The sequence below is a fragment of the Cyprinodon tularosa genome, unplaced genomic scaffold (genome assembly GCF_016077235.1).
Source record: "Cyprinodon tularosa strain WSP-4 unplaced genomic scaffold, ASM1607723v1 ctg258, whole genome shotgun sequence".
Lineage (NCBI taxonomy): Eukaryota > Metazoa > Chordata > Actinopteri > Cyprinodontiformes > Cyprinodontidae > Cyprinodon > Cyprinodon tularosa.
The window spans coordinates 433,613-448,049 of record NW_024038957.1 but is presented as its reverse complement, the minus strand read 5'-3'; the positions used below and the strand labels follow the sequence as shown (position 1 = coordinate 448,049).

Sequence of the window (14,437 nt, the reverse complement as noted above, 5' to 3'; positions counted from 1 at the left end):
CAAATAGATAACAAGAATAATGAAAAAGAAAATTCTTAGAACTCACCTCCTCCGTTCTTGTAACAAAGGTAGGGGAAGCGCCAAACATTTCCCAGGCCAATAATTTCCCCAGCTACAGAAAGGACAAACTCAATCTTGTTGCCCCACTGACCCCTGTCAGTCATCTTATCCTCCGTGCTTGGTACCATCTCTAGTGGCCTGCCATGACCGTTGAAGGGCTCCACCTTCGAAGTGTTTTCTGCAACTTGTTTTTTACCTACATCAGAAAGAACGGCAAAACAGGGGAAATTGTACCGACACGTGAGAATGAATCACACATACAATACGATGCCTGTTAAAAGGCTTCAACTTCTCGGAATTTAATAATCCAAAAATCAAATGTAATTTAAAGCAATTTAATTTTTCAATTTGAAAGAGAGTTGCTCATAATTGTAGGAAAAAGATAAAGAATAATCATTTTAAAATGTTCAAATATTGTAAGAAATCAGAATGCGATGTCTGGGGAACCTCTAGCTCAGTCTTGTTTCTTTGGTAGCAGATTTTCCTTCAGGATTGTCATGTAGCCAGCTCAATTCATTTCACAATCAACTGTGAAGTGATCCAAGTAAAACACCCTCATACCATTATGCTGTGAATAATATGTCTGACAGAGCTAGATTTCCATCAAACATAACCTTTTTCCTGTAGGTCGAAAAGGTAAATGCTGGTCTTATCTGAACAGAGGACCGTTTTTCCCATGTCTGATATCACCCCTAAATATCTTAACAATTCAGTCTCTAGATGTGCAAAACTGGCACAGAGGCCTTAGATTTTTTTGCTGAAGCCTTCAGTGTACAGCGTCCAGGGAAATGAATGCACATGTATGCTACATTTTTTAGATGCTAGATGCTACATTTTTTACAGATATATCAGATTTTTGTGATCTATGTCAAAACTTTCAAAAAACATGTCTCAATAAAAATAAAAAAAATCTCAATAAAATGCACAGTAGTTTTTTTCAATATGAGGTGACTAGGTGACACAGGGTTCAGTGGGTTCACAAACTCTGAGCACTGCCAGTGCCAGCAGATGGGGCACAACATTGTTTTCATTAGCTGGGTTTCTTTTCAGATTCAGATTCTTTTCATGCTCAAATATAACTTATTAAACACCATTAGGATGAACGCTTAGCTTACATGTCTATTGTAACATCAAGATATGTTTTTGTTGGTTATTTATAGGCCTTGTGTGTGACTAGGCCCCTTTAATTGTGTTAATGTTTATTGCAAGTAGAAGCACTTCTTTTACTTGAAAGAAAGGCTTAAGTATCAACTTAAGCTTTTCTTTCAAGTAAAAGTGTAAAAGTACCATTTTTAAAACTACTAAAAGTAATGCAGGAAAAAATGTTAAAGACAGATGCTTTAAACCTTATAGTAGTAACTGCACTACCCTATTAAAGGAACATTTTTCTACAATTCTGGATTCCTTAGAATTTTCTTAGTTTCATACCTAATGGTAACAGTGTCAAATTTAACTTTCATCTCAAAAAATATTTATTTTGGTATGTGGCTATCAACAAGTTGTTTATTAGACACCAACAGATCATAGCAAAAATTATCTTATATGAAACAAAGCTAACAAGTCTATTTTTATGACATAAAGAGTATAAAGCAGAGATAATACAAAAAAATGTAAAGAGTAGAAGTAAAAAGTTGTCTAAAAGAATAATTACTCCAGTAAAGTATAGATAGCCGAAATTTTTTTAACTAACAGTATTGTTTTCGTCAAAGATGATGATAAAGAACTTATTTTTTTGAGGCTCCTTTTTTTCATGACAATAACGAGAGCTGATGAGCTAAACGTGGATCTTTAATGACGAAAACATGAGCACTCATGGGTGTGAGTTTTCGTTGACAGGAAGAGTTTAATTAAAAACGTAAGCAGGTGGTCTTTCAGACACCTGGTGCAGATTCTTAATGATTACAGATGGACCATGGCAGCAGCGGAATGCTGTGGTTGTTGGGATCTGGAGGTCTGTCCACCTTTCTCCTACAGAGGGCGTTCTAGGTCTCCTGGTGCTGGAGCTGACCCCTTGCTCACACTGGCTCCGGTGCGGTTACCGAGCCGACGGAGACCGCAACTCCCGCACACCCCCTCTCACACCGCCCTTTTGACTACGGTGCGGTGCGGCTCTGCGGCTCCGGCAACAGGTCCGGAGATTTAACAGAAGTTCACTTGAGTTCACGTAACTTCACGCGATAACACGGCCCAAATAAGGATATTTGCGAGAGCTTGTTGCGGAGGTTCTCCGGCACGCCGCAAGGATAGCTTTCTTGCGGAATTTTCTGCAGCGCCGGAGTGTCTCGGTAACCGCAGCCGGACAGCTCAGCAGCCGGTGAGAGAGGTTTACGTCTTTTTAATGACTTGGAATCACTGCGGCGCCGCACCCACCGCACCGCAACGGTAAGACCGGAGTCGGTGTGAGCCTGGGGTAACTTCACACCTGCGGCTCGTTTGCTCATCAGGAGACCAGAATTTAAGGAGAGGCAGAGCAACACTCCAGCGCCAGAGTGTTTGCCAGTTATGGTTAGCAAGCCTGAGCCAATCTGCCTGTCTGAATCTCTGACTCCCTGATGACCTGAACCTAACCTGTTTTTGTCCTCTCTGCTTCCCAGGAAGAACCTGTCTGAACCCTGAAACTCAGGAAGAGTTTCTCAGTCTGAAACCAGCCTGTCTGATCTCTGAAGAACTCTGGAAGTCAGATCTGTCAGATACCTGCCTGCCCGCTCTCAGAAGAAACTGAAAGAGAAACTCAGATCCGAATCTGCGAGATCACAAACCAAGCTCTGCGTCTGCCTTGCCCTCTGCCTGCCGACAGCCTCTGGACCCTCCTGGTTCCCCCCGCCCTGCCGCTCTGCTCAAACCTCAGAACAGGTACAGACCTACACTCATTCTACCAGCAAAGATACCTGGACATCTGCTAACCATTCTGTCCCCCTCTGCAGAGAAACCAGTCGTGACCAGTCCTGGACCTGATAACCCCCAGAATCAGTGCTTTATTCTCATTGTGTCAAACAATAAACTGTTGAACTTTTTCCCAGAGTCCGTGTGTTCTGCATGTGGGTTAGAAACCTTAAAACAAACATGACAGTGGTACTGCACGCTCAACTCTGACAAACTCTGCTCTTCCAGCTGTGCTTGTGCAGAAATGCTTCTTTGAGCATGCTTAGCTCTGAGTCTGCGCTTGTGCTCCAAACTGAGTTTTCGTTCTTGGCAGTATGGCTCTTCCTGCCCTCGCTACTTACAGTAATAAACTAGGTATGTGTGGCTGATAATCCTCTGCCAAGTGAATAAAATCCTTTTTTCTATGAAGATTTTATTTCTTCCAGCCCATGTGATGAAAAACCTACTTTCATTTCTACCAAAAGGAATCCGTAAATTATTTCTAAAGGAAATATTTAATTGCATACTGTTTATTTTTGGATAAAGACCCAGATGAAAAGGTATATAGATCTTTTAGTATTTCTCTCTCGTAGTTCTTTTTTCTATCTATTTGAATATTTTAACATTTTAGTTAACATGATGACCTGATATGTACAGTAGGGCCGGATTGCCATGGCCATTTATAAACGTTCTCTCTGTAATTGTTTTGTATATCAAAGCCCTATGAATTTAAATCTACTTTGACCTCTGAGCAGTGGTAACCAGGGTCAAATTCTTAGAAAGAAAGCCAAAATTGCATAAGTAGAAAGAATAATGTTTTATTACATTCCTTTTTGAAGCAATGAAGATTGATTGATCTGTGTGGTGTAGTATTTGCTTTTGAATGGAAAACTTGTTGGTCTAAACCGATTGCTTTATTGTCAATTCTGTCAGCTTGTCTGTCTGCTATATTAACCAATATGATGCGTTGAACTAGATCTGCTATATTCAAAGCTCTTGTGAGACACTTTTGTATAAAGTAAGGCATTCATTCATAATAAGTTTATTTGAATTCTATAAAATCAACATTTTCGGCCCAAAACCAATGATGAACTGAACGACAGCCTGTCAGTCTGGTAAACAATCGGGTTGTTTTTCAAAATTGTAAAGGTTAACTGTTTTATGAAGTGCAACATAAAACTGACTAAAACTAGACTAACTAGACTAAAAAATATCGAGTTTTAGTCAACTTAAACTGGACTATGTCATGATCTGCCCTGATAGCTGACCTTAATTGTTCATGTCACTCTCCTGCCTAACTCTGGCTGATCTCTAATTATCACTTATCTTATCCTCCTGTTGGTTTTGCTTTATATACTGGGGATCATTATTCTGATGTCTGTATTATGCATTATTGCATGTTTTCTTTTAGTTTGGTTATTCAAGAGTTCATGTTCCCGTTGTTTGGAGGCCAGTAGTTGAGAGGGTTTTAGTGTTTGTTTTGTTTCCTGATCGTGTCCTGGCTCTTGGAGGAGTCCAGTTTAAAGTTCCGTAGTCCTGGCTCCTAGGTGGAGACCAGTTCAAAGTTTAGCAGTTATCCTGGTACTGTGTCTTGTCTCTGTCCCTCAACTGCTGAGCCTGCCTGTTTGCATCTGTGCATGTCTGCCTGAGTTTGCTTCTGGACTCATGGAACACTGAACCTGCCTTCCTGCTCTGTGGATTCCTGGAACCCTGGATCTGTCTGTTCCTGTGTGGATCGTAACTCCTGACCGGGCTGCGGACTCCTGAATCCCACAACTGTCCTGTCTGAACTGATTTCCCAGACCAGGATCGGATTCCTGCCTTCTCGCTGGCGCAGCAGCTTGTTTGAAAGTCCATCGTCTGGATTCTGCCTTCCTCGGACTGAACTGTTTAACCAGAGAGTCAGTGACTGGGCAGTGGCCCGCCTCACCCCTGCAGCCGCTGTGGTCCGCAGATCCACAGCAGCCCGCTTCTGTTCCGTTATGTGTTTTGGGTTAATAAACGTTTTGAACTTTCCCACTGTCGGTCTCACCTTAAAATACTGGGCCAATCTGTCCCTGTTTTTTTGACAGACTAAAAATATGTCGTAATGACAAAATGTGACTTGAACTAATAATAGTTTTCGTCCTGAAGACTAAACCTAAGCCTAAATCTAAGATGAGTTTAAAAAAAAGACTGTTAAGTAAGATAATTTAGTATTTGCATTTTGATACTTAACACTTCTGTATTTTGGCCAAAGATGCATAGCAGCTGCTTTGATATGGCCTATATACTGTAGACAGTGCCCAAAGTAAAGTTAGAAAAGGAAAAATCATACTCTTGTTCAAGGAATGGGGAGTTAATAGCCCCCGTTATAAGACTTATGATCTCCTTTATAATGGAATATTGTTTGTCTGTTTCTTTATTGTTTCTTTATTGTGGCAGAGAATCTTAAGGATTCTGATTGGGATATCTAAAGCCAGAAAATATTTTCAGGACCTTGGCTAGTTCTAAAGAGGTTGATGAAGTATGATCATCTGAAAAATGTTGGAAATATTTGCATCAGCCTTTTGGACGAGGTCATTACTGAGTTGTGTTTACGTAATGTGTCTGAGTAGGTCAAGCCCTCTGCCAGGCCCGGTTTTTGGGCCAGTGCTGTTGAAAGAAATTTCCCACAGTGGAGGAAACAGGCAGCTCACTGACTGTGCTCACTCCTGTCAGGGTACATTAACAAACTTCTCACCAGCCTTTCTGTTCTCCACTTCCCAGGCCACCGTGTGGTCACAGCTACTAACAGAATTCAAACAAACTGCTAATCTGTCAACAGATAACTGCTCACTCTATGTCAGTTGCAAGAATACTCCTTCCTCTCTACATACAGTATTTTTACCCCTCCATGAGATCAAACACAAATTACACCCTGTGTGGCCATTCTAGATGCAATTTTTGTCTACCCCTCAGAAAGCAACACATGGGATGGAAATTCCATTTATTCCTCTGTTTTGCGCGAAGCCACCTTTAGGAATGTGCACCTGCTGTCAGAGCGCAGAGGTCGAGCACAAGCGTGACTTTGTGTGGGGTGTGTGCGCAGGTTTGGAAATCAGACCCACTTTGAGGGCCAAGGTCTGTAGCATAGGAGCCAAATTGTGGCTGAGGTAAAAATAGGGTTTCTTGTTTTTGGAGGGCACTTTGTGGGAATGGAGGCTTAAGGAAACAAAAGCAGAGTGGCCCTTCTTTTACTTTGCTGGCAAATGGCAGTCCTCCCCCACTTTCTAACAATTCTTTCACAGCTCTCTCTTTGGAGCAAGCACTGCAGCTAAAAAGATGTCATTTATAGGAACATATTTGGCAAAGAGACCATTTATAGATCCCCTTGGTCATATGGGGAGGAAGCACACTTGACCAAAATATCATCACAGGGTAACCATCTAGACACAGAGCTCCATCCCACTAGATGGTAACAAGTATACGTCCCTTTATGCGCTCCACAGAGGGACTGAGTGAATAAGGGAAAGAGTTTGAGAGAAGGTTGCTGACAGACTGAGCTACTGAATAATAGATAATCTCTTTTCCATAATGGAAAAGCTTTAGGAGTGGAGAATACAGAAAAACACCTCGGAAACTGAAAACTAATATTGTTGATCAGACCAGCAGCTCGGCCCTGGCAGACATTGCATTTTCAAATCTCAAAAGAGCTTGGCGTCCGCATGACAACCAGTGTTCTTAAAAAAAGTTTCTGTACCCATTATATACTGAAAAACTTTTAGGTATTTGCCAGTAGATAAAAGCTTTCCAGACTGATGTATTTTTATACCTCATCAACTAAACCTTTACAGAAGATCTATTTGTAACTCAGATGTGTTTAAGTGATTTTCCAGGAGGCTATGTGTGCACCCAGTACTGAGTAACGCTATTTCACTGCATAAAAAAAACTATGACTTATTTAATAATGAACAGGTGACTAAAACACATCTTCAAAGCAGAAATCCAAGGAATAATGTTCTAAACAACTATAAAACATTCTGTTTTTATCTTTCAAGACTAAATCAAAGGATGAGTGGTAAACATACTGGTCCTTCTCAAAATATTAGCATATTGATTAGCATATGATAAAACTTGAACATTCATATGTTTCAGATTCATTGCATAAAAACTGAAATATTTCAGTTAGTGTGCAATGAATCTAAAATATATGAATGTTCAAGTTTTATCATAGAATCAAATTATGGAAAATAATTAACTTTATCACAATATGCTTATATTTTGAGAAGGACCTGTATGGTTTTTTTTTTTACCTTAAAGGGATAGCTGGGTGTTTGATGTGGGGCCTTGGAGAAAAACAGCCGGATTCTTCTAAACTAAGGTCTGAAGAATCTTAGTTTTTAAATTTACAGACCACTCACTGGCCTGTTTTGCTTTAACAAACAAGTGAATCCCAGTCAGAAAATGACCAAAATGAAAAGCATGTTTGCTCACCTTAAAACTGTTTTATTTTCAAAAATATCCTTAACATCCTTTAAAGCACTCATTGTTAAAATTCCATGATGTGTCTGTCCTGAGTGAAGTCTGTCCTGCAAAGAATCGCCCAGTCGATGTCAGCATGTGACTCTATCTTATTAATGGAGTTCTTATTATTACTATAAAGCTCCACAAGTAAGGTTGAGTGTGACAGTGGTTTCTATATATGTTTAAGTCTGTTTTGCAAAACAAAACAAAAAATGCAAAGAAATCAATTATAAAGGCAAATTACTTTTTTTGGCTTATATGTAACCATCTAAATTATATCCAGTCTGAAGAACCCAAATCTGTTTACCTTTTTTCTTTTTTCTTTTACAGTAATCAGATCTGGGAACTTTTATAGTTCTATAGGCTCGTCTGCCCGGCTGCATGTTTTCCTGGATGGGGCCGCCTTTGGAGCTGGATGACTGTTACCTTTTTTTTTTTCAATCTTTGCTTCTTTTTCTATCTCTGCTTCTGTCTCCTTGAACCCCAGTCAGCCTCGGCAGATGGTCGCTCACACTGAGCCTGGTTCTACTACAAGCATGCTCGGTGTTTGGAATTACTTTCAAATCAATCAGTCAAGGCAATCAGCTGGTTTGCCTTAAACAAATTTTAACCAATCTGACTGGATGATCTTTTTATATTGCCTCTGTAAAGCGTCTTGATTTAAAATCAAATAAACTGAACTGAATTGAAATATAGGTTCGTCCGAGGGTTTGGTGTTTTTAAAGTAATCTTTCTTTAAATGGTTTTATTTCCTTTTTACATCCTTGCTGAATGTTGGGCTATAATAGCAGGAAGCGACAACATTAAAACAGTTACAGCAGATGTTGACACAGCTGCATGCTTCAGTTACACTTTATACAAAGTTTGTTTGGAACCAAGTTACTTACCTGTGTTTCTAACTAATGATACCAACACACTATTTTCTTTTAAAATATGATCTTCCAAATAGAAATCTTGCCATAATGATGTGTGCAAGGATTAAAGCAGACAAATGCATCGTCAGTGTGGATATGGCAAAAACGGCAAGCAGCAGGAAATGAATGTGTGTCATCTTTTGGGAGCCAACTCTTCACCCCAGATTTGTGCAGAGGCATTTGAGCAATGAAGCAAAGATAAATGTTTCTATGTACAATATTGTAATCATGACTTCAGACCTGTAGTGTTAGTGTAAAAGGGCTTGTGTCGGAGCGTTTTGATGACCATTTAGTAATTAAAAGCGAACTAAACAGAGTGAGAGAACAAATATGAATTGATTTTGATAAGTGCAAAATACTTTGTCTCCTTGGTGGTTAACAGCTTCCTATCAATCTAATACCACATCATCTTACACTGTTTGACTGCAGTGTATGTTTCTAAATGGAAAATATTAATTATAACCCACAAGAGAAAATAGCTGTGCACAAATACTAAAAATAATTTATATTCATAGCGATTCATTCATTTATACCGTGACTGGTGATTTTTAATATGTTTTAGTTAGTTTTTCTCAGTTGTTGGTCATTCTTTTTGTGAAAGTTGAGTGAAGCTATACCCTGGAAAGGCATTATCCCATCATTTGACTTTGTTTCTCCATATATTAATGAGACTGAGCAATATATATGTAGTGTATGGTATAGGGGAGCCTTTTAATTCATATAAAGATGTTTGTTGATATTTCTTACAATTAAAGAGAAATAAAACCTTGAAAATGAGACAGAAGTATATCCAAATTGGCATTACCCTGCAAAAATTGTCCATCTAACCAAATCATAATCTCTTACAGTGAAATAAATAATACAACCGTTTTGGGCATTTACTTAATCATATTAAGTTACTTTAAAACAATTTTTTTATGTCCTACCCTGCTAACATGAAACAATTCTGTTAAAGTAACTAAATATGATTAGGTAAAAAAACGCCAAGTCAGGCAACTGCATTTGTCAAGGCTTCTTGAGGTCAGATGGACAAGAGGTTGGATCAGGAGTCTGCATCCTATGGTTCTGGAGCCACAAGTTGCACTTTAGACACTTGACAACTGCTCTTCTTCAAGTTGGCCAAAAATGATGAAGAGCCAGCTGATCTTTGGAAAAATAGATATACCATCAAATTGACTTATTGTGTTGAATTTCCAAAATAAATTGACTGCAAATTTATCAGAAATAAATGCTTAAAGGGGATTTCCGCAAAACATTTAAAATGTGTTGGGGTTTTTTGCGGAAATTTCTAATTCCTTCATTTTAAAATGTTTTTAAAGGCAAGGTGGTTATTAAAAAAAAAAAATCTTTGGTAGATATTTATTTAAAAAGGTCACTTTGTCAATGTTTGCGGCTCTGAACATTTGTTCATTAGCTGAATGTAAAAAATGGCTCTTTGGATTGTAAAGGTTGCAGGACCCTGGGTTAGGATGGACACTTCTTTCAGTAAAAAAGGTTCTATGAGTCCATCTCCAAAAAAATCAAGTTTTGCAGGGGTACCCCAACTATTATATTTACTCTAATGTTTCATGTATTCATAAAGCAATCGTAAAGTCTATAGTCTTGTGGTCTATAGATATATAGACCACAAGACAAATTCTCAAAAATGCCACCTTATTGTGGTTGGTGTAATTATCATAAACTAAAAACTAAATTACAGTAATTAATACTGTATTTTATTTATATTGTGCAAACTATAAAAATAAAGACTAGGTCTGGTGCTTTAAGGAGGGTAAGATAGAGTTTAAATGACTGCTTAGCCCATTCAATGTGAATATTATACAAAGGCATAACCAGTTTGGATCATTTAGATACATAAACATGTATGCAGATTCATTAGCAAGGGCTTAATGAAAAAAATATGCTGTCTTCAACGATTTAAAAAAAAATACATAATAAAAATGTATTCATTTATTTTTCCAGTTGATACAGATTGATTACAAAACTGACCTTAAACTGGATCAGTTTATCGGCCATCTCTTAAAGGACAATGCTCGCTGCCTATGATAAATTTCAGGCTCCACCCCTGGGTCGTGCATGGCCATATTAAAATATTTTAATAAATATATATAATGGCTTTATTTTCAAGTAATGTTAGCTTCCAAACAAAGTTAAAGTAAGGTTATCTGAACATTGCCATCATTTTAATAAACTAGGGGTAGAAGACACTCACCTCAGGCTCCACCTAAGTGGATGCCTACTCATGTTTTTCTCATCAGCTCTGGGGCCCAGGGCAGTTTTGTCACTTTGCATGTAGCGACAGGCCTGTCTGCAAGCTGACCGAACAAAGGGTGAGAACCCATAGATCATCCTCTTCTTAAACAAGGATTGACAACAGAATAAGTAAAATCTCTGCAGAGCTCAGAGCTGTTGGCAAATTAAAGCAAAGCTTAATCAGTACTTTCTAGTTCAATTTCAGTTTTAATGTTTTTTTCACACTGTATATTAGAAGTTACTGACAACTTACATCAAAAGGAAGAAAAAAAGCTCTGGAGAGAAAGACCTGAGATCATTTAGCTGTTCACAGGTCTCTCTGAAAGTGACGTGAAGGGATAAATAACCTGAAAAACCCAAATTGATTAGTCAGAGACTGTTGGACTGCCTAGTCTTATGGTCAGAGTAAAAGGTTGATTTCAGGCAGCTGTATGGAAATTTTTTGAATTGTTGAATAAAAGCGGTTATCTCTGAGCTCATCTTATGCATGACAGAACATTACGCATCTATAATTACCTGCACCTTAAGGGCTCTCGTGAATTAAATAACGTGCATGAGTTACATAATAGAGTCACGAAAAGGAGAGCGGCTTTATATCCTGATGGCGTTAATGCTCACTTTATCAATATCCCTCATCATTTCTTTTCTATGGTCTGTAAAACACATAATAAATATAATTTAGTAAATAATTTTAACATCTAAATTGAAAAACACCTTATTACTATTATTATCATACCCAGACTTGACCCTACATTAGCTCAACTTGAAAACAGTCAAAAAGATATAAAAATTGAAATTAGGGATTCTTTCCTCTTCAGATTATGTTTCATATATATTGCACACAAGGCTTATATGATTTACTCATGAAACGGGGTACTTTTCCATTTATTTCATACTTGACAAAACTATCCGGTATATCAGCAAACCCCTACTTCTAAGTAAAATATTTCTCAACACATTTTCCAAACATGTTTTTCATAGCTTTTCATTTTTTTACTAGGCCTGGTAAAACACTTACATTTTACATATATGACAGAATATACTCTTATATAAGTTTTCTGTATAAGTTCATATTTTCAGAGGCAGAGTGAAAAGGTTGAAGCAGAGGTTCTCTAATTAGAACCCACCTGAGCTTTATGTCAATCATCAACTTTCCCAAAGCCTTTCACAAACTATGTATGCAACTCAGATATTTAGACTATGCACGTCCCAACAGTGTCCACTGTCCAGCTTGATTGTATGTCGGCTACTGAACAGCCGGTTTCTGAGTTGCTAAGGAAACTTTCCAAATGCTTATTAATGTAATAAATATGAATTAATCAAGAAAATGTCCATGAATTAATGTATTTTGGTTTAAAAAAAAATACAAAAGAAAATTTGTGGTAAAAACATCAAAAATAAAATCAGTTTAGGTGAAAAGACAACCAAATATTGACATTCTTAAAGATAATTTGCAATACATGTGCTGCATTGATCATTTGCTGAAATAAAGCTATTTTTATATCAATAAAATGGAATGAATAGTGTTTCATGAAATACTTAAACTTTGATAAACTTTTTGCCAACAATGTGGGCAATAATCTATTTATTATCATCTGTTTTTGTAAACTCATGGACCTTGGATTTTGTCATCGGATTTGTGTTTCTTACAGTAGTTTATTTACACTTATGATTGGCCTGTCATATATCTTTACTATTACATTTTTTACGCATCTATAATTACCTGCACCTTAAGGGCTCTCGTGAATTAACAACACGTGCAGGAGTCACATGATAGAGTCACAAAAGGGAGAACAGCTTTATATCCTGATGGCGTTAATGCTCACTCTATCAATATCCCTCATCATTTCTTTTCTATGGTCTGTAAAACACATAATAAATATGATTTAGTAATTTTTTTAACAGACTTGACCCTACCGCAGCTCAACTTATCTTTTATTATCAGTTCCACCATCGGGACACCCGTAGATGCAAGAAAACAGTCAAAAAGATGTAATTGAAATTGAAATTAGGGATTCTTTCCTCTTCAGATTATGTTTCATATATATTGCACATAAGGCTTATAAGATTCACTCATGAAAGGGGGTACTTTTCCATTTATTTCATACTTGAAAAAACTATCTGGTATATCAGCAAACCCTATTTATAAGTAAAACATTTCTCAATATGTTTAATTTTGATAAACTTTTTTTTATCTGAGGATATTAGATTTCAAATTACTGTAAGATGTTGTTCTGATAGGTATTCAAATGATTTAAGTTTCATTTTGTGCCAATTTACTAAACATTTTGTGTCTGGTTTCACTTTCTGATGCATTACAAATTTCAGCAAAAACAGATACAAACTTCATAATGTAAACCCCTTTATTGTCCCAAGATGAGGAAAATCTCTCTCTGCATTTGACCCGTCCCCTTGGGGAGCAGTGGGCTGCCACTGTGTGGCGCCCGGATAGCAGTGGAGGTTAATGGCCTTGCTCAGGAACCCAGAGTGAAGGCTGTGGGGGATCGATCTGGATACTTGCAACATCTCAGAGCTCAAGCGCACTGCTCTAACCACTAGGCCAACACTCCCCATAGATACATACAGTATGTATCCTTTCAATATGGGCATGAAGAGGACCTTACTGCAGCTCTGAGGGCTATTTTATACTGTTTCTGAAAGACTACTTTGACACATAATAATGCAGTGCTGGAATATTTTCAACAATGACTGAATAAGTAGCAGTTTCACCTCAATCATCAACTTCCCTTCAGTCTTTGTGTGTTAGCTTGACTTTATGCATAACTCGTTTAATTTGAACAGGCATTCTTTCTGAAGGGATACTAGAGGCTTTAGCGACACCCATCCTCATTGTCCATCTGATATCAAATCTCTAAGCCAAGGTGAATTTCATCATGACATTAAATAAATTGGAATGTTGGAAATGCTGCTGCAAAAAAGAATTTTACGTCGAGATTTTGAGGCAAAGCTGAATATCTAAGACTTTAATTCCAAAATATTTCATATTAATATATGCAACAGTTTTTCATCTTTTCATTTTTAACACTTTAATCTTCAAACAAATACATCTTTCGCTACTGTTGTCTTTTTCATATCCCAACTGTTTTTTAACCGCAGTTTTTTTTGTTACTAGAAAACATAATTTCATAGCAAAGTTTCACCTAAGTTTACACCTAGTCCACTGTTAGCACCTCTATTGATGACCGAAAAGAAGCACAATCATAAGCAGCTTAGTAACTGGTTACTTATCAAATTAGCACAAAGTAAATAAAAGTTGGAAAACCCAAGCTTTGATTCACATCTTTACAGCCTTTGGTGGAATATTCAGGTTTCAGAAGAAAAAGATTAATCCAACTGTTCCTTTAAAGCAAACAGCTTTCATAACTTCTGCTGCTTTTAAAATCACACAAAAAATTAGAAGTTAACCACTTTATTTAGCTTAAAAAACGTCTAATAAGTAGCTAAATATTATTCTAAGACTGTTATTTGATTAATTTATAGTTCTATGAGACTCACCTTTCATAATGTTGGAAAACGGCCGCTTTCAGAGGAGAATGGATCGTCATATGCAGGCTGTTACATGTTTCACTATATAACAGGCAATGGGGGGGGTGGGGGGGCAGGAAACTCTAAACTCTGGTGCTGCCTACATTGAGATTTTCCCTCTGCTTTGCCCCTCTCTGAAGAAACGCCCCTTTATCCATTCAGATTCACTCACTCCCTGCTGCACACTGGAGGTCTGTAATGCCTCTGTGTGGTGGGCTGATTGCATAACCTTTTGACACGCTCCTTCTCCCAGGAATTCTGCAGAAAACTGCAAGAAATAATGAAAAAATCTTGTAGGATAAGAAGAACCATCTTAT

General features: G+C 37.6%; 1 protein-coding gene across 1 annotated transcript in view; it reads right to left on the bottom strand.

Annotated features, from left to right (window-relative positions):
* LOC119785776 (sodium- and chloride-dependent GABA transporter 2-like) overlaps positions 1 to 14,208 on the bottom strand; it is a 35,177-nt gene extending 20,969 nt beyond the window's left edge. Inside the window, exons 1-2 of the mRNA XM_038288565.1 lie at positions 14,091 to 14,208; positions 47 to 256 (exon numbers count right to left, since the gene is read on the bottom strand). Of these exons, the coding sequence (XP_038144493.1) occupies positions 47 to 256; positions 14,091 to 14,097 (217 nt within the window). The 5' untranslated portion in view covers positions 14,098 to 14,208. The remainder of the gene's footprint in view (positions 1 to 46; positions 257 to 14,090) is intronic.
* Between the last annotated feature and the right edge of the window lie 229 nt (positions 14,209 to 14,437).